Source organism: Calypte anna, chromosome 3, assembly GCF_003957555.1.
Source record: "Calypte anna isolate BGI_N300 chromosome 3, bCalAnn1_v1.p, whole genome shotgun sequence".
In the NCBI taxonomy this organism is placed as follows: Eukaryota; Metazoa; Chordata; class Aves; order Apodiformes; family Trochilidae; genus Calypte; species Calypte anna.
The window spans coordinates 97,491,108-97,516,017 of record NC_044246.1 but is presented as its reverse complement, the minus strand read 5'-3'; the positions used below and the strand labels follow the sequence as shown (position 1 = coordinate 97,516,017).

Here is a 24,910-nt window from a genome sequence, read left to right as displayed (position 1 = left end):
GAATTTCAACCCGTTTGGACAAGGTGGTTCTCCTGACTTCAGAATGCATCACAGTACGAGGCTCAGCTGGAAGACATTAACCAGGAGCCCTTGATTGAAACAGCAGGATGAGAACCAGTTTATTGACCTTTTCAGCTGTGGGCTGTTGGATGTACTAAATAAATTGACACTTCCGCTGGTAACTGTGCCTCGGGAGCTCGTCAGGGCGGAGACGGCGAGGCGGGAAGAGAGTTCGCAGGAGGCTGGTGGGTGCGTGCGTGTGCTCCCTCCGGGGTGCTGCTCCGTGAGAGGTATTGGGGTCCGGCAAGCTGCTGGGGTTGGTGTGAGGAGCGGGCCCGTTACAGAGTTAGTAGGGAGGGCTTCAGCTGAGGGTATGGGTGGGATTTTCTTCGCACTTCAGTAACTGGGGCTTTTAGGATGAAAAAGGAGGTGGCACCAGGTGATCTCCAGAAGTCCATTCCAGCCCCTGCCTTCCTGTGATTTTGTGTAAACCACTGTGACCTCGTATATCTCCTGATCCACGCCCAAAACAAAGGCTGATTTTGGTGGCTTTTAGATTATAATCAGTCGTTGTAGGGGGATGAAAGAACACCAAACAAAAGGCGCCAGCCCTACGCTTTTCCAGTAACTTTGGCCTCTCTCGCGGCCCGTAAAGAAGCCCTTAGTGCGCTCCCTGCCGTTCCCTCACCGGGCGCCGCGCATGCGCGGGCGGCTGCCGGGTGCGGCGGAGCGAGGGGCAGCGGGGCCAGCGGGGCCGGGGCGCGGATGGCAGGGGGGCTGCGCCATGTTGCGGTGGCTTGTGGCGGTGCTCAGTCACTCCTGTTTTGTTTCCAGGGGCGACAACATGTTCTACGCGGTGCGCAAGGGCCGACGGACGGGCGTCTACCGTACCTGGTAAGGGTCGCGGCCGGGGCAGCGCGGGGAGCAGCCGGCGGGCCGCCCCCGGACCTGCCTCACCCTCCTCCGTTACGTTGCAGGGCGGAGTGTAAGGAGCAGGTGAACAAGTTCCCATCCGCCAGCTTCAAGAAGTTCGCCACCGAGAAGGACGCCTGGGCCTTCGTGGGCTCCGAGCTCCCGGGGCGGCAGCAGCCCAAGCCGGCAGGTAGCTGCTTCTCTTCCCCTGCCTCCCCTCAGCCCGGCCGGGGCAGCAAGGCGGCCTGTCCGGGAACGGGGGCAGGAGAGGCAGGCAGGCCGTGCACCCTGGCAGAGCTCCTCTGGCTCCCGGTTGGAGCTTGTATAAACACTGCGGCTCGTGGTGGCTAAGCGTGGGGAGCGGATTCTACCTGCCCGCCGGTGGAGGCCTTGTGCCTGGCGGAGTGGTGCGCTGGGAAGTGCAGCCGTGGTCCTGCCCTCCGGGTGCCTCGTGGATGTGACTGTGCAATGGAAGCATTCCTGTAGGTGTCTGGAGAAAGTTGATCATACCGTGTCTGTCTTAAGGGCCGTGTTTGATCTAAGGTCCAGAATGACTGCTGTATACGGTAGTAATTTTTGCATAATAGAGGGCGTGACACTTTAACAGACCAGCATTGCTAATAGGTGATAGCTGTTGTTTTCCAGAAATAATTGTTTCCAGTTAAATTTGACCTCATATATAATTGAGTTTGGTTGGTTTTTTTGAAAGGGGCATACAGCACCCTGGCTGTACCACAGGAAAATAGCCAGAAAGAGGAACCAAAAATAAGTACCTTGTGTTGCAGTACATGCAAAAGGCCATATGACGAGTCTACAAGTGAAGAACATGTAGCAAAGCGTGTAAAACATGAGATGCCAACAGTCAGTGAAGATAAATTTTCATATATGGGTAAGTTCTTTGGTTATTCCTGTAATTCTTTTGAGTTATTTATGTGCTTTCATATGTAACAAGTGTACCTAATGGAAGACTTTTAGGGAAATTTTTATGTGGCATTACCATGTCCAGGGTAATACTTTTTCTTTTAAAAATGGAAATGGGAGCCATGATATATTTTTTGCCATTGTCTTTTGATGTTATATTGGTTGATGCCAACATGTAGCTTAATCTGGTAATTAATAGTGTGATTTTGTGTGGCTCTAGGCTTCAGCCTATCTAAACACAGATGTAGCTGGGAAGTTTTAAAATTGACTGAAGGAAGTAGGAACTGGAGTGACAATATGGAACATGAGGCAGTGAAGCTTCTTGAGGCTGACTGATCTGAGAACACTTGAGGATATTAAGCTGCAGTGGGACTGGTGGTGTTCTGCATGACTAATTTAGATGAGTTCTGTAGCTAACATTTTGAAGGGGGCTCTGGGGATGGAAGTTTTAGGAATTAATCTGATACTAGGCACTTCATTCTGCTTTAAGAGGCTACATCTTGAAGGAGTGCTTGGACTTTTGCTTTTGGTAATTCTTTTGCAGGTGACTTTGCAGTTGTTTATACAGATGGTTGTTGCTCAGGTAATGGACATAATAAGGCACGTGCTGGAATAGGTGTCTACTGGGGACCAGGACACCCATTGTAAGTATCTCAATGGATTCTTTTTAATACAGTTCAGTGTATGTGTAATTTACAATATCAGCCTCCTTTTGAATATGCAGCCCTGCTATTAGACTCTTAATGGCAGAGTTATGAGACTGGGTAACTCAGTAACAGAGTATAACAGTATGAGACTGAGAGAAAAAGAAAAATCAGCTTTTCTAGGAGGTAAGAATGGGGGGAAAAATCAGGTGGAATTAATACTTTTTAGGGACTGAAGCTGTAATTAAAATGATGCAGAAAGCTTTAAAATCATAACTGTGCATAAAATAAAACAAAAACCTGTATGTTGTTGGCATGTCCACATATGCAGGTTACGCTGTGCAGAGGTGGAATTCATCCTCCTTTCAAAATCAGCTGTACTGAATATATTTTTCTATTGTGTAGTCATTATACATCACTGAATATTTTAGTTAACTAATGTACTGTTCATTCCTTGGGCACAGAAATACCAGTGAAAGACTTCCTGGACGGCAGACTAATCAAAGAGCTGAAATACATGTAAGTATTAAATGTCCTAAGATGCTTCTGCATGTTAAACTGCAGCAGAACATCTGTGACTATTTCAGTTCCAGCCTTCAGAAACCAATTATGGATCTGTGGGGGAAGTAAACAAAATACCAGAGGTTATGACCTTAATAAATTTTTCTCTTCAAGTTCTATTGATCTTTATTGCTTTTGAACACAAAGTAATTCACCTGGAAAATTCCCAGATATCATTAGGCCAAGCAGAGATATTAAAAAGGCCCTTTCTTAGGAAAGGCTGAATCTTTGCAGTATCCTTTGCATTTTTTAAGGTGTATGTCTCAGGCTTTGGGGTGAGGGCTGCTGAGTCATAGTTTAGAGGAGATCCTATTGTGATGGCATCAGAGTATCATAATTCTTAAATATAATAAAGAATTCTAGGCTCTCAGGAGCAACTTCTATTATTACTGAGGTAAACTTCTGTTGGCAGCAGCAGGTTTAGCCTTACCTTTTCACCTCATCTTAATGCTGGTCCTGCTGCTTTCCTGCACAGTGTGTTTGGAGATAAAGTAAAACAGGGACTTGATCTGGTTAAGAGGTACAGAAGGCAGAGGTGATAGTGATGTGCCAGGGATCAGATTTGTGGACAGGGAGCTTTAGCTTTATTTATATCCAGATACAGTCACTTAACTCTTACTATGTTTCATAGCACCAAAAAGAACACAAAACAAAGCAAGAAAAAAAATCAAATTGTTTTCTTTGGAAGATCCAGGCTGTTGGAACTGTTACGAAGCTTTGCGTCCCAAAGTTAAGGAGAAAATGCCTAAAACTTGATGCAGTCAATGGTGGCTCTGAGAGTTAGGAAACTGGTCAGAGAGCTGCTCCTGAAGATGAAGAATTGGAATTCCAGTGGGGTTTTTTAGCTAGTGAAACATAAGTGCTATTGTGTTTGCTTGATGCAGTAAGTGGTTGCCTGCATGCATAATTTTGGAAATCTCTGTTCTAGAGCATGTTGATACTCACTGATATAGAACTATTACAGCAATATTCTTAGTTCTGTGTTAGCATCAGGTGCTGTTGTAATTTAATTGTGTGTGTTCAATATCCTATTCTGAACTGAGATTCTATTTGAATGTTCTTAAGGCAGCCTGCAAAGCAATAGAGCAAGCAAAGAGTCAAAACATCAAGAAACTAATTATCTACACTGATAGCAAGTTCACTATTAATGGTAAGTTAATGATTTTAATTTTTCTGATTCTTTCACACATGTTGCACTTGAATGTACTGAGGCCTGGGGAGAGGGGTCTAAAGAAGAGAGCTTAATTTTCAGTATTTGTGACTGCTTGAAGAAAAAGCTTCAGAATATTGCGGGGCTCAGTTGTTAACCTTATGAAATAGATGCAGAGACATAGTGCCTGTTACAGTAAAGAATTAAGTAATTGAAGCATTTTTGTCTTAAGGCATTCAGTGTGACACAGTGTTGCTCACATATACTCTAAGGCTGTACTCAGTACTCAACTTGGAAGCTGGTGTAATAACCCTGTAGGGTTCCATTCAGTTTTGGTTTGTTTGGATTGGAGAGGCTGTCTAAATACACAAGTGTGGAGTATATTCAAGTTTCCTTTTTACATGTAAATTACTCTTCCAAACTTTCAGGCTAGGCTAGAAGGTTTCATCCTCCTCCAAAGACTGGGAAGGTAGTCTGTTTCCTCAAAATACAACATGAAGCAGCCACTAAGACTTAATTTCTAAATACCTCTTCCTCTTTTCCTTAGATATTTAGATCATACTATCATGAGGTAATTCTGAACTGCATGTTATTTACTGTATTCCTGGCCAAAGGGATAAAATAAGGAATACAAAGTGAATGTTAGCTCTTTCCAGATCACTTTGGAGGTTGGCTTTTTACATAACATTAAAACATATTGAAGCTTTTAAATAAAAATCAAATGTAGCTCTTTCACATTAATTAAGAAAATAGTTTATTTTTTCCTCCAAATAAGTAATTCAGCTTTCCAGAAGCCCCTTTTGATCCCTTGAAGTGGAGGAGGATGAAGGAAGAGCAGCAGCTTTTTTTTTTTTTCAGGTGGCTTATGTTGACAAGTAAAACAAAACTTAACTTGAAAAACTCTAATGTCATCTGATGTAACCATACCCTAGACAGGACAGAAAACTACTGAGTAGGAACAAGTAACAACCAGTCAAGTAAGATGTGTTGGTTTGCATGTTTATAAAAGGACTTCTGTCCAGAACTGAAGAGTGTCAAGGGCCTGTGCTCTGTCCTGAGTCTAGCTCATAAGTTGAGGAAGGGACAGTAAATGTTAAACTACTTAAAGGAGTTTTCTATTGCTTCTCCCTAAGAATTGTCAAATCTCTCATTTGAGTAGCTTATTTTCACCAAGAGATTTAGGTATAGCATTTTCTTTTGGAGCAAAATGTGTTGGTTTTGGGGTTTTTTCCTTTCTTTTTTCAAAAAACAAAAAACCAAAGGATGAGTCTCTACTCTTCGGGACTATAGTGTTACATGTTGCTCAAAGGAATACAAGTGTATAATTTCTTGCAGGAAACAAGTTGTTCAAAGCATTAATGAACATGTAAACATCTTTGCAATTCTTTGCTTTCTGGTTTAAAAGTCTAGACCACCTTGTATGTGAAACTGGTGTTATGAAGAAGCTGCTGTGTCAGATGAAATTGCTGTTAAACTTGAGTGTGAGGGAGAAAACCTTGAGGTGCAGTGGCCTAGTCTGTTTTTGCTTGCAGTTTGCTCTTGCATTTTGGGTAACTGAGGTAAAAGTTCCACTCAAAGTTACCGAAGTGATTTTGTAAATGTGTTTAGAAGTTTTTTTGTAAGTGTGTCTAGGAGTAATTTTTTAAAATACAGAAGAAGGAGACTGGCAGTTAAGGATAATTAGATGTGGTTTAGTTTATTTAGGAGCAAAGCTGGCAACTCTTGGCTTGGTGTCAAGGTCTGGTGGTTGTGAAATCAGTGAGGATGTCTTATTGTTGAGACCAGCAAAGATATTAAAAATTAAGTAAAAAAAAAAATCTTTATTTAAGGAGTAATACAGTAAATTTTCTAGCCAACAAGGCATGGCCAGAATATTGAATCTTGTTCTGTAGAAATCTTTTCACTTGGTTCTTCCTTCTGCTAAGAATGGAGAAGCCATAAGATACACAGCTGTTTTCCCATTATACATGTCTCCTCAGTTTCTAAAATAAGACATAGATTCGTTCTAGTTTACTGTACCATAAAGTAAATTCTTAATTTCAGTTTATTACTGTTGTAATTATGTGTGCTATGTGTAAGATTGTAGTCTTGTCGTATTGGTATTGCCTGAAGGACATATGTTTGGGTGATCCAAGTAATAATAGAAAATACAAATCTGAAAGATGATATGGAGAGCCAAACAAGAATACCTTCCATCTGCAGTATCTTTGTCTGAGACTTTGTACAGAGTTAATTCCTTGTTAAAAGGCTGTTTGCTCCAACCTGATGATTGATAGTGTTTCATAGTATATTTATGGTGATGTTTCCTCTGCATAGGCATTACAAGCTGGGTTGACAACTGGAAGACAAATGGCTGGAGAACAAGTTCAGGAGGAAGTGTAATCAATAAAGAAGATTTTGAAAGACTTGATAATCTATCAAAAGGCATAGAAATTCAGTGGGTGAGCATCTCATTTCTTACTTTTAATGGCATCTTAAATCTGCTTCTTGCTTACAAGTATGACCATAACTAAGGCTTTTATAGAGCATAATACTTTACGTTAAATTACATTAATTTACATTCATGTTTGTTGCCATCTTGGACAGTGGAATCAAATGCATCCTCAGCATTTTGCTGATGACACCAAACTGGTGAAGTCAGCATGCTAGAGGGAAGGGATGCCACCCAGAGGGACCTTGTGGTATAAGACTACCCATTCTAAAAATAAATTCTGTGTACCATTGACTTTATGACTGCTAATGGCATATTTATTTGGCCTCTGTCTTTACTCTGTAGAAAAGAGGATGGCACAGATCTTTAGTGCACTGTCTAGGTGGGAAATCCCTTGCAGATATTCTTTGGTTCATGTTGTGCTGTGTTCCAGAGTTGGCAGTTCCAATTTAAAGGCTGGCTATTCCTTATTGAGAAGGAAGTATAAAAATTTAAGACATAAGTTCAGCTGTCCTTAAAAGCATTTTGCATAATCTAAACCAATAGATACTGTTACTCTACGCACACTTATTACTTATCTTCACAGGCTGCAGGGGAATCTGCTGCAGTACCTGGAGCACCTCCTCTCCCTCCTTCACTGACCTTGATGTCTGCAGTGCTGTTTATCTTACGTTTTTCCCCACTCCTCTCTTTCACAGCTGCTGTTCAGCATTTTTTGACCTTTCCTAAAACATGGTATCACAGAGGAGCCACCAGCTTTGCTTATGGGCTCAGCTGTGCCCTCCAGTGGGTTAATTTTGGAGCCAGCTGGAATTGGCTCTTTCTGATGTATGGGCAGCCCTGTGTCTTTTCAGAGAGGCCACTCCAGCCCCCAGGCTGGTACCAAAACCTTGCCATGTGCCCCAAATACCATGTCACACACTTCATGCTTGTCCCTTGTCAAACAGCAAGCTTCATTTTCTTCCCTTTTTTCCTCCCCCATATTCCTACACCCTCACTTCCAACAAGGATGGGCTTAGAGATGAAAGTGTCTGTTCCTAGTTGTTGAGGAATGAACAGTTAAGACATCTGAAAATCAAGAGATTCTTTTCATACATTGGTTCTGTACTCTAGTGCTGTAACCATCAAGGCTGTTAGTGCCTTGGAGGTCTTGGCTTTCTAGAAAAAGTTTAACTTGGTTGAAGCACTGAATGCAGAGGGGTTTGTCCTCTAGCTGGACCTGTTCTCTGCATTTGTTAAAGGCTAGGCGAGGTGCTTCTTATCTAGTTCAACACTTCTTGTAAAGATGATTTTCAGAATTAGGTGAGACTTTCTGAGAGGAAGGAAGACTGACCATTCCTAAGAACACTTTAGGGACTATATGTGAGGAGAACCTCTAAGGATGCACAGATGAAAGCATGTTGCGTGTTTGAATTTCATGTATATGCTTTTTTGTTGATTTCTTGTATATCTGATGCTCTTTTATCCTAACAGATGCATGTTCCTGGTCATGCTGGCTTCCAAGGAAATGAAGAAGCTGATAAACTAGCAAGAGAAGGAGCTAGTAAACAGATGTCCTGACATACTGGGACCTGCAGGATTGTTGCAGTCAGAGGAAAAGGACTAACGTCACAGTGACGACTTGAACTGCTTCAGTTGTTTGCAGTTGATCTTTGAACTGTACTTTGTTCTGGCTTGAAGTGTTAAACATATACTGACTTCTGGGGACAAGAAAAAAGCATCATCTTTTACAGTGCTTGTTTTGCAATCAAGTCAATATTCAGTCAATGGTATAGATTGCTTTCTATCCATCTTGCTGAACGGCTGCCATCAGTGTTTTTAGCTGTCTTGTAGACTTCTGAATTCACTGTGAAGACAGACTGCTGAAGAAGTAATGCTAAATCTTAATCCTAAATGTTCTGTGTTTTCCTCTTATTGAAATAAAATAATTTTTGTACAGAGGTCTATAGTAACACCAAAATAGTTGGAGGTCGGGGGGGAAATCATGGTTGGTTGGTTTAGTTCAAGGTCAGTGACCTAACTCTGAGATACCCATTGGTGTGCTTTGGCATTTTGGCACTAGCAATAACCTCCCTACAGATCATCTCTTAGCCTTCTCCTGTGCCTTCCAGTATCATCAGTTACAGCATCTTTAGATTTCTTGGTGATGTTAATTACTATTGCAAGGTAGCATGAAAAAACTAAAAAGCCAGGTTGAAAAAGAAAAAAAAAAAGCTTGAACAGTGACATTTTATAGATCTTCCTTCAGTTGCTCAGTGTCTTTGGTTTTGGCTTCCTGTTTCTATTTTTTTTTTTTCCTACACATACTGGTTCTTACTAGCATTTGTTGCTTCTCTTCAGTGTTGTCCCAAAGGCAGTAAGTGGCCATTTTATCTGAAATGGAACTAGAAGGTTTTTTTTTTTTTTCTGGTGAATGATGAAGCTAATGGAGTGGTTACTGTGCACTTGAATTGGAGAGTAGTTACCAGTAATAAAAAGTTTGATTTTTCTATGTATCTGTGCAGGAAGAGGAAACATGTTTGTTATGTTACCTTTTTACCTTCATACCATTGAATTGTATGCCTTAAGCTAGAAGTTAAAGAATTTTTTTTTCTGAATTTGTTAGTTGATATGCAGAATGGCAGAGGTTCTGAAGCTTAGTTTCTTGATAGTTCTTGTGCACTGTAATATTTTTACTATGAGAGTGTGAGCTCTTAATGTATTTAGAGTTCCATGAATTGCAATAGAATGAAGAAGCTGGAATAGATGAGTGAGGTTTTTTAAGTTTTTCTCTCATCTAAAGCTGCACAGTAAAGCTCATCTAATTAAATTTTTGCCCTTTGCTTCTTTTGTATATATGCACACAATTACCCATTTATTTTTTTAAAGTTTGGCTTGAAGGAAAACATCCCATCATCCCTGATTAAGTGTATAGTTTAGGCAGAACTGTGTGATAAATGGTGTACTGAAGAGGTGGTATCTGGTAATCAGCCTGTTGTCCACCTTCAGTTAAACATTTAGATCCTGTTTACTGTATATTTAAATCCTGTTTACTTTTTTAAAGCAGCTGCTTTGGAAAAAATTGTTGGGTAAATTGTAATATCAGTATAAAACTGAATTTGAGCAACTTTACTGCCTGAATCTTAATAGGTAGATTATAATGAGGTCTAATAGGGAAGTTTTATGTTACTTTGATACCAATATTCTTACCCTGGAAAATCAGGCCAAAAGAAACCTGAGAGGAAAATAAGATTAAGGTTGATCAAAGAATGGAAAGCAAATCACACTTGTCAGCAGGGGCTCAAGGACTGAGAGGCTGTTGGCTGTTTGAGTCATTTTCAGGGAACTGAAATTTTAGGGGGATATTGGGATTTAGCAGCTGTGAAATTCATAGCTTAACATAGAACTTGTGGTTGGGTTTGTATGTGCCTCTACAACTCAAGGTGGACAATAGCTGCATTGGATCCCCTTACCTATTATGTTAGGGAACTTGGATTAAATTTTATTCAGAATTGATAATCAGTATTGCTTTTACATTAATAGTGTGCATTAAAGGGATTTAGTAACATTTCTAAGATTCTGGGAAATATGGGCTAAGACATTTGGTAAGTATAAAACATTTGGGGAAAAAAAATGTTTAATAGAGGCCTGGCTTCTTTTTGAGTTGTTTCTCCATCCTTACATCATGTTTAGCTGGTTGTTGGTTTATTTACCATGTAGAACAGAACTGCAGAACCGTGGAGGCTGGAGGGGACTGCTGGGGTCTGTACTGTCCACCCCAGCTCCATCTGCTCACCCAGAGCAGGTAGCTCAGGGTGCATCTCTAGAGATGAGAACAACAAAAGCTTTTTGGGTCACATGGGTTACCACTCTTTTTTCCTTTTACTCCCCCTAGTTTATTTTTACTTTCCCAGATTGTGGACCTCTGCAATGCAGGTCTGTGAGGACTTGCTTTTAAATTCAACGAGGGAGTCACTCCTGGGGCTGTGAAGACAAACACTGGGTATGAACACAGCTGCTGGGGGGAGGTGTGATGGCTGCTGGCACCTGCTCCTTGCCCAGGAGGGCTGCTGGGGCTGGGGAGCATCAGGTCTGTGTCATGGAGAGGTGCCACGGAACCTGCGCTCTCGTCCCTTGGGCCTTAGAGCCTGTACACTGCAGTAGCTGTCTGCTACACAGCAGCCCCTGCCCGACACGTTTTGAGTAAAAATGGCTCCCCTAGAAAATCCTGCTTTCGGCTGCCTCGGCTGAGCGGGTCCCGGCCCCTATCCTGCTCCTTCCAGCCCTCCTAGGGCGGGTCGATCCCGCCCCGCCCGGCCCAGTTCCGCTCCGTAGCTCCCGGCGCTGGGATGGTGGAGGCTTGGTACATGGACGAGTCCCAGGAGGACCAGCGGGCACCCCACCGCCTGCAGCCTAACCGCGCCGTCAGCCTGGAGCAGCTCCGTGGCCTCGGCGTCACCTACCGCAAGGTACGGGGGGAGCAGCCCCGCGCTGAGGGGCCGGGAGGCGGCGGAGCCTCGGGCCTCTCCTGGCACCCGCCGCGACCCAGAGAGCCCGGCGGACGGGCAGCGGGACCGGGGCGGTGCTCGCAGGGAACGGGACCAGCTTTGTCCCTTGCCGAGCCAGGGAAAAGAGTACGGCAGCAGAAGGGCCCAGGCTGTGTCTGTGCGGCGTTAGGAAGCTGGAATGCCTTGTGTCCCTATGGCAGCCACCGTGGCTGCCTCTGGAGCGAGTGTCTGCGCTGCATTTTACAATAAACGCGTTTGTTTTTTTTTTCCTTGACTAATTTTTAGTTGGATGCTGATAACTATGAGACTGATCCATGTCTGAAAGAGATCCGGAGAGCAGAAAACTATTCTTGGATGGATATAATAACCATACATAAAGACAAGCTTCCGAATTATGAGGAAAAGGTATGGCAGGCTTTGCTTTGTGTGAGGAGAGCTGAAATCTGCCACTAGAGTGGGCACCCGGCTTCTCAACACCTGCACACCCTCAGCAGGGGCACAAAGATGAGGTTTCCACGTGTGAAATACATCCTGTACTGAAGCCCTTTGCTAAAAAGGTGGTATGATATTTTAAAAATAGCAGGGGCCTTTTCCCTCTGTAGATTTCCTTCAAAGGTTTTAAGGGTAGTGCAGTTTCCAAAATAAGGTTCCCACCAGCAGAGTCCTGGTGATGCTGACCTGTCCTTGGAGAGTGTCCCTGGGATGAAGGCAGGCACTTGAAAGTAGGAACATACTAAAGGCTGCTTGCAAAACACATCTTTTCACAGGGAAAGTTAACAGTGACATCAAAGGGACTCATTCCCTGTACAAGAGGGTTTGTTTTTTTTTACCTTGGGAAGCTGGTACCTTAGATGAGCTTTTTAGAATGAGCTTTCTCGTCCTGATTCTAGGTGCTGGTGTGCTGCTCTGACCTGAGGACAGCAGCCCATTAGCATTTCCCTGTTTTTCATTACTTTCCATTTACCAGATTGGTTTTTTTTAAGTCTATTGTATTATACTAGTTTTAAATTGATGAGAAGGTGAATTAGGTTGCCTAATTCAGGGCTTGCCTGGGTGGGCTTTACCTGCCACAAAGATGGGCTGTTATTGATATGGCACATGGACTTTTCATCTTGCCATGCTGGGTCAGTAGTGGCTCAGGGACACTTGTACTGGTGTGACAGAACAGCATCTGGGCCTCAGCAGGTGCTGACACCGGGCACTGCACTGTCCACAGTGCACTCCCCTGCTCAGGTCTTTGTTAATTGAACTTTTAAAGCATGTTTTGTTTTGTGCTGTTAAAATACACAAATAATTAATAATTCCAGTAGGGATAAGAATGTTGCTGCTACTCTCCAAGCACAGAGCGCCTGGAGTTGGGGCTCAGTGTGGGGGTAGGTGTGACTTGCTTTTCAGAATTAGTTTGCCATAGATGGGCCATGTGTGGCAATGACAGAATTTTCACATAGAGTTTTAGTAGCCCATGGGGTTAGGATAGCCTTACACCAGTGTAAAAGAGGGTGTTGGGAGAATCTCTAATTAATTTTTACATCTCAGGAAAAAAAAAGGGTGCAAAATTACTAATAACTGTGAGGACTAAATCCTGCAGTGAGTACCTTTACCTGCTTTTCCCTTGAGCACTTGTAAACATTACTGTTATTTAGAGATTGGTTATGAGCAGCTGTAGCTACTGTTTCTTGCCAGAGGTATTATCTGAACAACATTCAGCAGTGCTTAGAAGTGTCCTGAAACTGGGTCTGGCTGACTGGCTGGGCCATTGGCACCACATTAGTCTCAATTGTTAGTTAAATGACTGCACAGTTTCCATCTGGAAGCCTTTGTCTGCTTTGCCACATGCTTCTAGCAGTTTTTCTGTGTTCAGTAGTTTTAAGATATTCTCACTCTTCCTAGATAAAAACATTTTATGAAGAACATTTACACCTAGACGATGAAATTCGCTACATCTTGGATGGATCTGGATATTTTGATGTTCGAGACAAGGATGATAAATGGATCCGGATTTCCATGGGAAAAGGAGACATGATAACCCTCCCTGCTGGCATATATCACCGATTTACCCTGGATGAGAACGTATGTTGTTACAGATTACCAGAAATTGTGATGACAAATCCATGTGAGGATATATCACATTAGTAACTACACACCCTGATACTTGAAGTTCATTAGCAAACCATATTAAATATGAAGTAGGAACATGAAAAATACTAAATAATTCACAGCATCTGAACCTTTCATCTCCAGGTCACAAATCCAGCTTCCTCTTGTCAGCTGTAACTGCAAGTCATTGCCATGTGATATCCATAGCTTATCTTATCTGACAGCAGCATGAGAGCCAAGCCCTGTGGCTGTCCCTCCCTCAGTTGCCTCTGCTGTCAGTTGAGGCAGAGTTGGTGTGGATGGATCCCTCTGTGTTGCCTTGTTGTGTATCTTTGAGTTGACAGAGCACATCTGTGTCCAGCAGTGGCATTTTTCATTAGTGCTGTATTCACCTTCAGGGAAAGAAGGATTTGAGAGTCCAGAGCCACTATTTGCAGCTAGCATGTGCTAGACTGGAGGCTGGCTTCACAGGAGATGACCTGCTTTCAGTGTGTATTTTTTTGCAGTGGGCTTGTGATATTGGCATGTGTATCCTCTCTGGGTACCAGTCCTTGTGGGCTTTTATGAATGCTTGTAATCACAGCATTAACCCTGGAAAATAGGGAAATGTGTGCTGTCTCCTGTGTGACAAGATCTCATTTCTGGGGTAGTAATGAGAGTGGTATAATTCTTAACCATCTGTCCAGATAGTGATTGTCTATGTAAAAGAGGGATATGCTGCTTGGGTGAAAAACTTGGCTTCTCATGCTTGTATTTTGAGATCCACAGTGTATTGCTAGCTTAAGCCTTTTGCTTTAGGTAGACAAAATGTTCAAGGTTATGGGTTCAATCTACAAGAAATCTTAAATATTTGTCTACTTCAGGAACTTTAGACCAGGAACATCATCTTCCAAGGGAATTCTTCAGGTACCTCTAGGACCTAGCAGTTTTTACAAAATAGTTAGAGTCTAAACCTGTAGTGCAGTGGACAGGAGAGTTGCTTATAGCTAAGTGGTTGGAGCACTTTGGCAGGACATAAAATCTGATTTTCTGCTGCCACAGAAGTGGACTTCTGCACTTGACATACTTTTGGTTAGCTGGCAGCAGGGACTGTTGTCTTTTCTTTTGGGATCTGGAGAATTTACTTCTTCTGTAGCATTAATTTTGGCTTTGTACTCCCCAGTCAGTTTTTACAGTTCTCACTTTGAAGCTTCTGGTAGTCCTGAGCCATTGTGCCTTAATCTTGGGTATTCTGATTGCTCTTGTTTAACTAGGAAGAAGGAATTGCATTGCTCAATATGGTGGATCCCATGTGAAATTATTTGCATTAGATGGGATTTTCTGGTTTCTCTGAAACAAAAAGTACTGTCTCTGCCTGACCTGGAGGTGCTGGTTATGACACAATATATCACTCTGTAGGTGCAAAATCTGTCACTGCTAACAGCTGGGAGCAGGAACAGCAGCAGAGCAGCACAGTGTCCCAGAACATGTGTCTGTTTCAGTCCATCTTGAAATCATTTCAGATACTGCTGCAGAAGTGCAAATGAAACAACCTCAGAATCAAGATGCCATGGAAAGGAGCTCTTGTGATTTCTTTTTTCTTTTTCACAGAATTACGTGAAGGCAATGAGGCTGTTTGTTGGAGAACCTGTGTGGACAGCATACAACAGGCCAGCTGATGATTTTCCTGCCCGGAAACAGTATATGAAGTTTTTGGCTGAAGCACAGTAATGGTGCCTGAGACCTGACAGGTGGAACAGCCTGAAGTGCTGTTAGATAAAATGCAACTGCTGGCTTCTGACTGATTGTAGTTCTTCTATTTACTTGTGCACTTAAAATCACAGAATAATAGAAAATTTTGGGCTGAAGGTCATTTGGAGGTCACCTAGTCCAATCCCCTGTGAAGTACTATGCCAACTATATAGCTAGACCAAGTAGCTTAAGACCCTGAGGTTTGGAAACCCCTGGTGGTGGAGGTTCCACAGCCTGTCTGGGTACCTGCTCCAGCAAATAGCCACTCTTGTGGGTAAGCATTTTTTAATTCATGGGCAACTCTCTGGTTGCAATTTGAAATAGCTGTGCCTTGTCTTTTCATTGAATGCCTTAGAACAGTCTGACTGTCTTCAAAGTCCCCTCTCTAGAGAGAAACTGCAGTTACATCTCCTCACTGTCTTCTTTCCCAGAATAGACAAAATCAGTGCTTTTAGCTGCGCTCTCTGCCCCTCTTTGTTGTTGAAGGAGATGTTCAACACACTTTGCCCTAATTTTAACTACTACTGAGGAAGGCCTCTTGAATGCCATCTGACAGACTTGAACCACTGGCTGTTTTCAGCCTAATGGTCCAGGTGTTTTTCATTAACATTGTAGTTTATATCCTTCATCTGCCTACAAGGCTACCATGGGACAGGGCTGTTGAATACTGTGCTGTGGTCAAGCTGAATGAAATCCCTTGTTTCCCCTCCACCACAGAGCCAGTCATTGCCTTCTGGATGGCAGTCAGGATGATCCGGCAGAATGTGCCCTTTATAAACTGGCACTGACTGTTTTTTCCCCATCACCTGGTATTTCATGTGCCTGGAACAGCTTCTGTAATGACTTTTTCTGTAATTTGCCTGGGGACTGAAGTGAGGCTGACCAGCCTGTAGTTCCCCAGACCTTTTTCTTGCCTTTTTGAAGGTGGCTATACAGAAGTCTTTCTGGTCAAAAAGATTTCCTTGATCACTGTGACCTTTCAATAGTGCCAGCAGCCTTGCAGTGACTTTAGCCAGTTGCACTTAAAATTGCTCAGGAATCCTTTTTCTAGCCTTTTTTTCCTTGATATTTCTGGCAGGTGGGGTACATTAGCATAGATTCAGAACAGAATGAATATTAATGAACTATGTAGGATTCTGGTTTTAATTAAATAAAATAAACCTTGCTTCACTCCTGTCTAAAAATGGTCGTGAGATAAACTTGCATAATTGGCATTTTACTATGCAGCTTCCCTAGGTCTGTCCTGGTGCCTAAACCTGTGGTTTTCTGTCAGTAAAATGTAGCGATTTGCTCTTGTGAATTAATAAAATTATATTGACTTGGGTATTTTTATTTTTTTTTGTGCTAACATTAAGGACACATTGGACAACAGTGCTATGGTTTTGTTCAGCAGCTTTTTTCCCCTTGTGCTGCTACTGAATTGCTTTAAAGCAGAGGACAAATAGTCAGCTGTGTGCCTCAATTAGACATGCTGGGCCAGTTTTCACTAAATGCCTCGTGCAGGAGATTCAGCTCCTCAATAATCTACAGCAGCATTTTGATATGAATTTGCTCTTTACAATGACAAATTATGTCAGCTGGGCAAATGTGGTGCTTGCTCCAGTTCTTAATGGATGAGGAGGAGAATTGGGGCTCTTGTGTGCTGATTTTGGCTAGATATGATGCAAACTTGTGTCTTGCAGTTTCCTGAAGAAACACGGTTGTAAAAAGAAGAAAAAACCTAGGTTTATGCAAATTTTCTGAAGATAGCAGGCAGCTGATGATTGGACTTTGCCACTGTTCTTCCTTATGGATGTGGGCCCTCAGAATCCAATGTTTTCCTTGTTTTAGAGTAGCATTAGTTTTAACCATTTCTAGGGGCTTTATTACTTTAAAAATGTTTCTAAAAACGAAGTTGCAATTTTGAAGTGAAACTGCACTACCTTTTATCTTAAAAGCTGGAAAAGGCCAGTTAAAAGATCATGTGTTTCCTGCCTTAGGGTCTTGGGTTGCAAGCTGGATGCCAGTAGAGGTTTAGTTTGTGGAAGGGGCTGCAGGGACAACTCAGGCTTGCAAAATGCAAGCCCTGTCTGCTCTCTGCTCAGTGTGTGCTGGCTTTGGTGCAGTGGTTCATAAGCCTGTCTGAAAAATCAGTGTTACAAGCAAATACAAAGATTAACTGTAGTCAGACATGCATGGAGGAGGCTTGCATGGACACTGTGCTGTGCCATGCTGCGTCCCACAGTGGTTCAGGGATTTGTGTGCCACTTGCATTGAAGTAGCACTTGAGTGTCTTCTTACACAGCATATGGGGGTATCCTGGTCCCAGAAAAAAATTTGGGGATTTTTTTTTAAGTACAGCTAAAGGAACAAATCAGTTACTGCCTGTGGCAAGTTTTATTCCTTTTGAGTATATGCTACAGGAAATAGTGTTTCTAAATGTGGAGTAAAAGAACTACTTTTTCCTGGTGCAGAGATTTGCAGTTCAGAGATAGTGATGAGGGATGGATGGGAAAGCAGCTGCCCACAGTGGTGGCTTTCAACAGCCTTGCTGATGTAGGATGTGACCTGGGAAGCAGGACTGAACCACCTTGTTTTGTTGCCTCTATGGAGGAATATATACACCTGGTGCAGCTCCCATCTCCTGGCTGGCAAGAATAACACATGATCAGACTGCTGCTGATCACTCATCATTTTCATAGCACGATGCATTCTGCTGCTGTGAGGTGGCAGGAGCTGTGGCAATCTTGCTGTCAATGCATTTGATTCCATGCCCTTTAGTGCCATAAATGTTTTTGAAAAGGTGAAAGCTTTGCTCTCCAAAAGTGTTCATTGCCAGCCAGGAAAAATAGCAGTTTGGGGCTGGTATAAAGATTCTACACCTGTGAAGAGATTACACAGGAGATTATACTGTGAGAAAACAGCTGGGCATAGAAAAATGCTAATATTAATGGAAAACATTCCAGAGAGCAGAGAGGAGGGAGAACATACCTTCAGATGAAAAATGAAGTTTATTTTCATGGTGATTTTTTGTGTTTGGTCTTTTTTTTTTTTTTTTTTTTCACATACCTTTCCATATCTAAAAGTACAAAGTAAAATCGATTTTTGGTCCAAAAATATGAGCCTGTTTTACTGCAGCTAGTGGAAAGATCTCAGTGCATTGATGTAGTATGAAAATTTATGTAAGTGGTTCCAGCAACATCATGCTGGCAGCATTAACTCAGGCAAAGGGAGTATTTCAACTTCTCCAGGATTAGAGTTAAAAAAACAGGTAGGAGAAGTGGTACTGAATTGAGGGGTTTGAAGATAGCTTTTTTGATGCCTATGTATTATTTTCCACTTTAATACAAACTTTTCCCAATGGGCTTATACCTCAGTTTCTCATGAGCACCTTGAGAGAGCAGTGGCCTTGTTTTATGCAAGTGAACTGTAAGAAAACTGTGGATGGTGAGTGGCCTTTTCAATAAATGAGCGTGTGGCTGTGATGCTGCCACCTCCCCTGCCTCTGTTACCTGTCCTGGTGCAAGTGTCCTTGTTTGGGTATCTTAATGCAAAGAGATTTCTCAGCCCCTTGGTAGTTAACTAGTAAGGTCCACCCCAGAGACTGAGGAGTGCCTACAAACCAGTGAAAGGAATTGCTGTTGCCAAGCAGGCATCTCCCCCCTGGGCTGCTGAGAGCAGGGGCTGTGCTGCTGCTGGAGCTGGCACCAAGCTGCCTGTCCTGCTTACTGAACCTGACAGGTGTAAGATCTTCATGCACTCCAGAGTGCTGGGTTCTGCTGGCAGAAGAGGAACTCTCCTGCCTGGTTTCTGACTCCAGGATTTAGCCTGAACTAGGAAATTATGAGAAGGGAGGGTTTTTTGACAAAGGCAATCATTTTATATCAGCCAACAGACACCACTGCACGTGGAGCCTGAGGTGGCAGCCAAGCACTGCTTTGAAGAATATCCCTAGTTGCCAAATCATGGATTTAGATATTTGGTCAGGTAGAGGCTGTGGATCTGTGCTACGCTCAAGAAGTCTGTCATCTGCTTGTGAGATTTCCCTTTGAAAATTACAGAAATTCTCAGAGTCTCTCCCCAAATAGCATCACAGCTGCTTGTCTATTTCCTGAAGCCAAATAAACATACCAACTCCTGGGGGGATTAATTATTGTTACAATTTAAACATTCCTGTCTCAAAGATTCAGATTTGATCTGATTTGCTGTACTCATGGTGACTTTACAGCTTGATTCCCAAAGCATTTTGTGTGTTTGCAAAAATGTTCTCTGTTATACCTGTGATTTTAAAAACCTTACCCACACCTCCCTAACACCGGGATTATGACCATCTCACGCCCTCCTTAAAAATAAGGATCTCTAAATCTGTAATTGCCACGCTGCCTGGGAGAATTAAGTGGAAAAGCAGCTTTCCACTGTCATTGCCTAAAAGTTAGTGGTGGAGCTTGTTTGTTTTCAGCTCTACAGAGCCACTGTTCATATGCTTAAAACTGCAGATTCCTACCATGTCAAGTATCTCACTGGTATAATACCTTTTTTCCCCTAATGTTTTATTAAGTGGGTAGAGCGTAAGGTAGAAGGGGAAAATGGCATCTTCCTTTCAGCTGTTACAGATATGAGCTAATAAAACCCACTTTGTTTTAACGTATTTCATTTCCCTGGCCTTTACTGAGGACAGCAACAATCTTGGTTGCTCCCTGAGCTAACTCTGAGAGGTTGACTGGCTCCTGGGCTTCTACCTGTTCAGAATAAATGTAAATCTTTATTAGGTGTCCTAATTTCACAGATTTCTTGATTGCAAGTTGAAGCAAACATGTCTTGGAGAAGGGGTGAATGCATATCTTGCAAACTTCTTTTGCATGGCTACGATGATTAAGGGCATCAGCTGCTACACAAATAAGGCAGAGATAACTTAGGTGTGCATGCAGACTATTCCCCACTCCAAAACACCATCAGCTTCAGAAAAACTTTGTATGTCTACCACTTCTTAGACCACTATAGTGCAGAAAACCTGGTGATTCCCTTCAAATCCTTTTGTCGAATGCCAAATCTGAGGTTTGTTTGCTGGCTTGGGGAGCTTTTCCTCCAGGTCAGTCAGCTCATCCAGCTTGCACACAGCTGCACAAGTGCTCTTGCTGACATGGAGAAGGTGGAGGAATGATCAGACTTCCCAGCAGAATGGCTGAAGTCCATTGTGGAGTCTCTGGCATGGCTACAGGTGCCTTTTGGGGAAAAATTAGCAGATCTAGTCCAAAATCTGTGGCAATGGGAAAATGTAAATGACCAGCTGGTTAGGGCATGCCATAATCACCTGAACTCAGTTAGGTACTAGGAATAGTAGATAGATCCTTAAGTCCTTTTGAGGATCAGGGTGTCTGTGCATAATGTCATTACAGGAATGTCTGAAGTACAGCTTCTTTGCTCAGGAAGTTTAAATGCAAAACTTCTGTTAAGGCACATTAAGCTTTAAGACTTGACTACAATCAGGCTATACTTTCCACAGCTTTTCTTACTTAGCCAGATGACACATGCATGCTGTGTTCTAAAACTGAGCTCTGCCCTCATTTACACCAGGAACCCTCATTAAGTTCAGCTGAATTCATTGAATTTAACAGGATTGCCTAGTGTAATTAACATTTTGAGGACAAATTTTGTCCTTACCTTTAATGCTTTAACACCATACGCTGCATTCAGATGTGTAACTGGCTGAATCTAGGAAATTCAAACACATAACGTGTATGTGAAATCCAAACCATAAAGTGACATTGACATTCTTTCTTGCATTTTATAAACAGTTAATAATTTGCATACACCCAGCAGTGATAATATGCCTTTGCATTTAAATTTTAATTATTCTGCAAGTCTACCAGGATGTCACTTGTTTAGTGGTTCACTGAGCTTAGAGGTCACCCAGTCCAAGTCTCCTCCAGCTGCATTTTTATCTGAGTAAAAGCTTCTACTAGTAACACCACTGCAGACATTCTGATGTGAGACCTATGTAGTAATACATGAATTAGAATTTAAAGAAACACAGAGAACAGTGTTTCTTTTTTAATAGTTATTTGACTCTGACCAGGATCATAAATGTTTATTCTCTGCTGATCATGCTGTCATTTACATGTGCACTTAAGGCACCACTGAATAAGAAAAGGAAGCATTTTACTCTTCCATTGTGAAGAGGCAATTGGTTCCAGCATGCTGGATGATGGGGTATCATGCATCATTCATTTACAGTTGGAAAAGACAAGTTGAGATTCCTGAAAGCATAGAAAAAAGTGTAAGGATATAACATGACACCTGACCTGCAGCTAAGTATATGGGAATTTCTGTTATATTAATTTACATATAGTTGTAATTTTTTTTTAAACTGGAATCACAGAACCACAGAAAGGTTTGCATGGGAAGGCACCTTTGAAGATAATCTAGTCCAATTCCCCTGCCATGGGCAGGGACACCTCCCACTGTACCAGCTGGATCAAAGTCCTGTTCAACCTGGCCTTGAACACTTCCATGGAGGGGGCAGCCAAAACTTTCCTGGGCAATCTGTGCCAATGTCTAATGATCCTCACGGTCTTTCTTGCTTGTGTCCAATTCACAGAATTTCATCCTTGTGTCCAATCTAAATCTACCCTCTTTCAGTTTAAAGCCTTTGCCCCTTGTCCTGTCACTGCATGTCCTGGTAAATTGTTCAGTGTTCTGAAAATCTTTGAGAACAATGCTGCTTACATACCAGGATTTTTTCCATTATCTTCAGAAACCCCATGCTCAAGAGAAGTGACCAGTGCTGGACAAAACATACTACTGTAATGTACACAGTGAGTAACACAAGGGATCAGATTAATAGTTGTGATAAACTGAAAACTACACTGACTATAACTTCAGTTATGCTAACATGAAGTGAGGATGTGGCCACTTACTGTTAAACCTTGTCTAAAATCAGCAATATTTTAAACAAATGTTGTCAGGGTCCAAGTTTTTGTATATTGATGAGAGTCAACAACTGCCTGAGAGCTCCCTCGAATTATGACTGATGCCTTATTAACACAAACTGCAAGTTTGTTTAGGGACAATTAGGGGATGAGAGTTCAGGAGAGGTTAAGGGATGCCCACAATATACATTCATGTGAGGAACCAGTACCCGAGACTGAAGGGGAAGGAAAGAATGGGATTATGACAAAGAGGGGATAAATCCTAGTGGGTGTGACGGCAGGACCTGGACTGGCCTTAGGATAATAAGGTGAGGAACCACACTTGATGTGGCACTGGGCTTCACCACGATGACACAGCACTAGACCAGGACAGGGGCTGGGATGCAGGGTGCAGGCACAGGGATGCTAGAGACCAGGAGACTTGTTGCAGGAGCAGGACCACTGAAGAATGGGGACACCAATGAGAAACTTCCAAAACTCCACCTTCCAGTAAGAACTCCTCGAAAGGGCTGGCCAAATTCCCTCCCTTTATAATGCAAAGCCACTGTTCCTTCATTCTCTTTGGCTGCAGCAGAAACCAGCAGGATACTGCTGTCCAGTCAGAGCCCCTCCTCTCTGGGCTGACAGCCAATTTAGAAATATTTCTGTCTTTTGCTCCACTGAGCCTCTGGAGCTGTCACTAACATGGCTGCTCCCCTTACTCCTTCTTGTCTTCTTTACACCCAAAGTCCTCCATGTGCCAAAGAGGGGACAGACATTTGTGATTCTGCTGACTCAGGAATCATTTAATTGTCTAACAGTGAGGGAACATCCAGTTCTCCACAACTGTAAAACCTTGTAAAGGCATGGAAAAGTAACTACTTTTATTTCACTGTAAACATCACTAAAGATATGTAAACAACATTTAAAACACCAAAAGCAGGTGGTGCTGAAGATTTCATTTAAGAGTTAAGTAGTGATACCTTAGTCTACCCAGGTGATGCAGAAATTTAATTCCAAACCAGTTGTGGAATCTAGAGGCCAGGCAGACACAGAGATACCAACTAAATTTTTTTTTTCCTTTTTCCTTTTTTTTTTTTTTTTCCCCTTTTCCTAGCTGCCTGGAATGTAACCAGCCATCATTTCAGTGTACAAATATGTAAAATGTATATATCCTGTAATAAGACCTTGGGGAAAGGACAGAGCCTGGAGAGCTGATCCAAACTGACCAAAGAGATATTCCATACCATGTGGTGTCTGCTCAGCAATAAAAGCTAAGAGAAAGGAGTAGGGCAGGGCGTAAGGTGGATATTGGTTATTGTGCTTGTCTTCTGAACCAGCTGCCAAACACCCTGAAGCCCTACCTCCTGTGAAGTATCTGAACACTGCCTGCTAGTGGGAAATAGAAAATAAAGCTTTTATTTTCCTTTGCTTTTGATCTATTCAGCTGCCTTTTTAAACCCATAAGGTTGTTTTTTTTCCTTTACCTGACCTCCCACCCTCAACTCCCCTGAGCAGTCCTGTTGAGGAAGGGAGTGATACATCAGTTTAGTGGACATCTGGTGCCCAGCTACGGTCACCCCATCACAAAGATAAATAAAGGGAGAAATCTGGGCAGAGATGTGAAATACACTGATGCCACAGTGGTACTGTGATTCCAAAGGATCCTGAAATCACTGTATCCTTATCCTGTTCCTTCAATGATAAATGCATGGGCACAAGTTGCTCCTGGTGAACATACAAGGACAATTTTTCAATCTGGGGACAGTCAGACACTGGAATGGTCTCCGAAGGGAAGTGGTGGATTCCCCCACTTTAGAAGGTTTGAAGCCTCAGCTCGATGGTGTGCTGGGACATATCACATAAAGAATAATATTAGAAGGGATGGACAAGATGATCCTTGAGGTCCCTTCCAACCTGACATTCTATGATTCTGTGAAATGCCTCCTGTCCTCCTCTGCATCACCCCACTTCCTTCTACTCTATGTGGACAAGCCCTTACATACCTCTGCCTCAGTATCTCCACCTGTTTCCCTGGGAAGTATTTTCTGCATGGTGTGTTCACCTGGTAATGGGAAATGAGAGGAACTGAACCAAAGTGTGGCATTTCCTCTCTGCCTGACTGGTGTGCTCCTTTCTCTACCCAGCACTACTCCAGAGTGGAGCAGCTATTCCTGTCCATTAGGATAAAATTCTTCACTATGAGGGTGGTAAGATACACAGGTTGCCCAGGGAAGTTTTGGCTGCTCCCTCCCTGGAGGTGTGCAAGGCTAGGTTGGATGAGGCTTTGAACAACCTGGTCTAGTGGAAGGTGGCCCTAGATCTTTAATTTCCTATCCAACCCAAACCATTCTGTGACTCAGATATGTGAGCCAGAGTGTGGGAGACAGGAAAAAGCACTAGTTTGGGAATAGAGAAATACTACCAACAGCTTCTGAGAATCCAAATGCTCTAATCCAAAAGATTTAGTGTTATCACAAAACCAAGAAAGTAAAAACTGTATTTAGATGATACAGTACAGGGCTCAGATGATATAATCCCTCATCCTATATGGGACCGACTGTATGACTCCTTCATGTGCTGTCTGGACATGGTCCTGGGCAACTTGCTTTAGGTAGCTCTGCTAGACTGGGGGATTGGATCAGAGGAGCTCCAGAGATCCCTTCAAATCTCAACCATGCTATGATTCTGTACAGTGGTTATCAAGCCACCTCCTTTGAGGCTGATGGTGTGTCAATGAGACACACAGTGGAAGCAAATGAAGAGAAGGGCATCCAGATTTTTATTTCTATAATACACATGCTAATATTCTGTCAACATCTTAGCTGATAAAATTAGCTCAATGTGATTTGGTCACTACTTACTGAAAAACTGTAACAATTATCAAAACAACATAAGGTCAGATTCAGTGTTTCTTATAAAAAGATTCTGAGTAACTGACTGTATACAGATATATATTGTACACTGTAATGAAGAATAACTGAACAGTTACCTACTTGTAGGGATGCAGCTGGCCCTAGCTCAGCACAAAGTCTTCACAATGATGGGCCTATAACAAACAACAGGTTTTGTAGTAATGCCACCAAATA

The 24,910-nt window shown here is 42.5% G+C and overlaps 2 protein-coding genes across 3 annotated transcripts; both read left to right on the top strand.

Annotated features, from left to right (window-relative positions):
• The first annotated feature begins 696 nt into the window (after positions 1-696).
• Positions 697-9,428, top strand: RNASEH1 (ribonuclease H1). Of its 2 annotated transcripts, XM_008506190.2 has the most exons (8): positions 697-894; positions 978-1,102; positions 1,622-1,801; positions 2,378-2,477; positions 2,942-2,996; positions 4,104-4,188; positions 6,505-6,629; positions 8,093-9,428. In XM_008506190.2, the coding sequence occupies exons 1-8, from the start codon at positions 701-703 to the stop codon at positions 8,177-8,179; spliced, it is 951 nt and encodes a 316-aa protein (XP_008504412.2). In that variant the 5' UTR covers positions 697-700; the 3' UTR covers positions 8,180-9,428. The 2 variants fall into 2 exon arrangements, with proteins under 2 accessions (XP_008504412.2, XP_030303763.1); XM_030447903.1 differs by lacking the exons at positions 697-894; positions 978-1,102 and adding an exon at positions 1,121-1,394.
• A 1,454-nt stretch (positions 9,429-10,882) lies between these two features.
• Positions 10,883-16,258, top strand: ADI1 (acireductone dioxygenase 1). Its single transcript, XM_008506189.2, has 4 exons — positions 10,883-11,067; positions 11,392-11,511; positions 12,997-13,176; positions 14,794-16,258. Exons 1-4 carry the CDS (start codon positions 10,948-10,950, stop codon positions 14,911-14,913), a joined length of 540 nt encoding a protein of 179 aa, XP_008504411.1. The 5' UTR covers positions 10,883-10,947; the 3' UTR covers positions 14,914-16,258.
• Positions 16,259-24,910: the final 8,652 nt, after the last annotated feature.

Coding starts and splice junctions, on each gene's coding strand:
- RNASEH1 (XM_008506190.2), top strand. CDS start 701: ATGCGCGGGCGGCTGCCGGGTGCGGCGGAGCGAGGGGCAGCGGGGCCA. Junction 1,103..1,621: donor GCAGCAGCCCAAGCCGGCAG/GTAGCTGCTTCT, acceptor TTTTTTTGAAAG/GGGCATACAGCACCCTGGCT. Junction 2,997..4,103: donor ATCAAAGAGCTGAAATACAT/GTAAGTATTAAA, acceptor AATGTTCTTAAG/GCAGCCTGCAAAGCAATAGA.
- ADI1 (XM_008506189.2), top strand. CDS start 10,948: ATGGTGGAGGCTTGGTACATGGACGAGTCCCAGGAGGACCAGCGGGCA. Junction 11,068..11,391: donor TCGGCGTCACCTACCGCAAG/GTACGGGGGGAG, acceptor ACTAATTTTTAG/TTGGATGCTGATAACTATGA. Junction 13,177..14,793: donor GATTTACCCTGGATGAGAAC/GTATGTTGTTAC, acceptor TCTTTTTCACAG/AATTACGTGAAGGCAATGAG.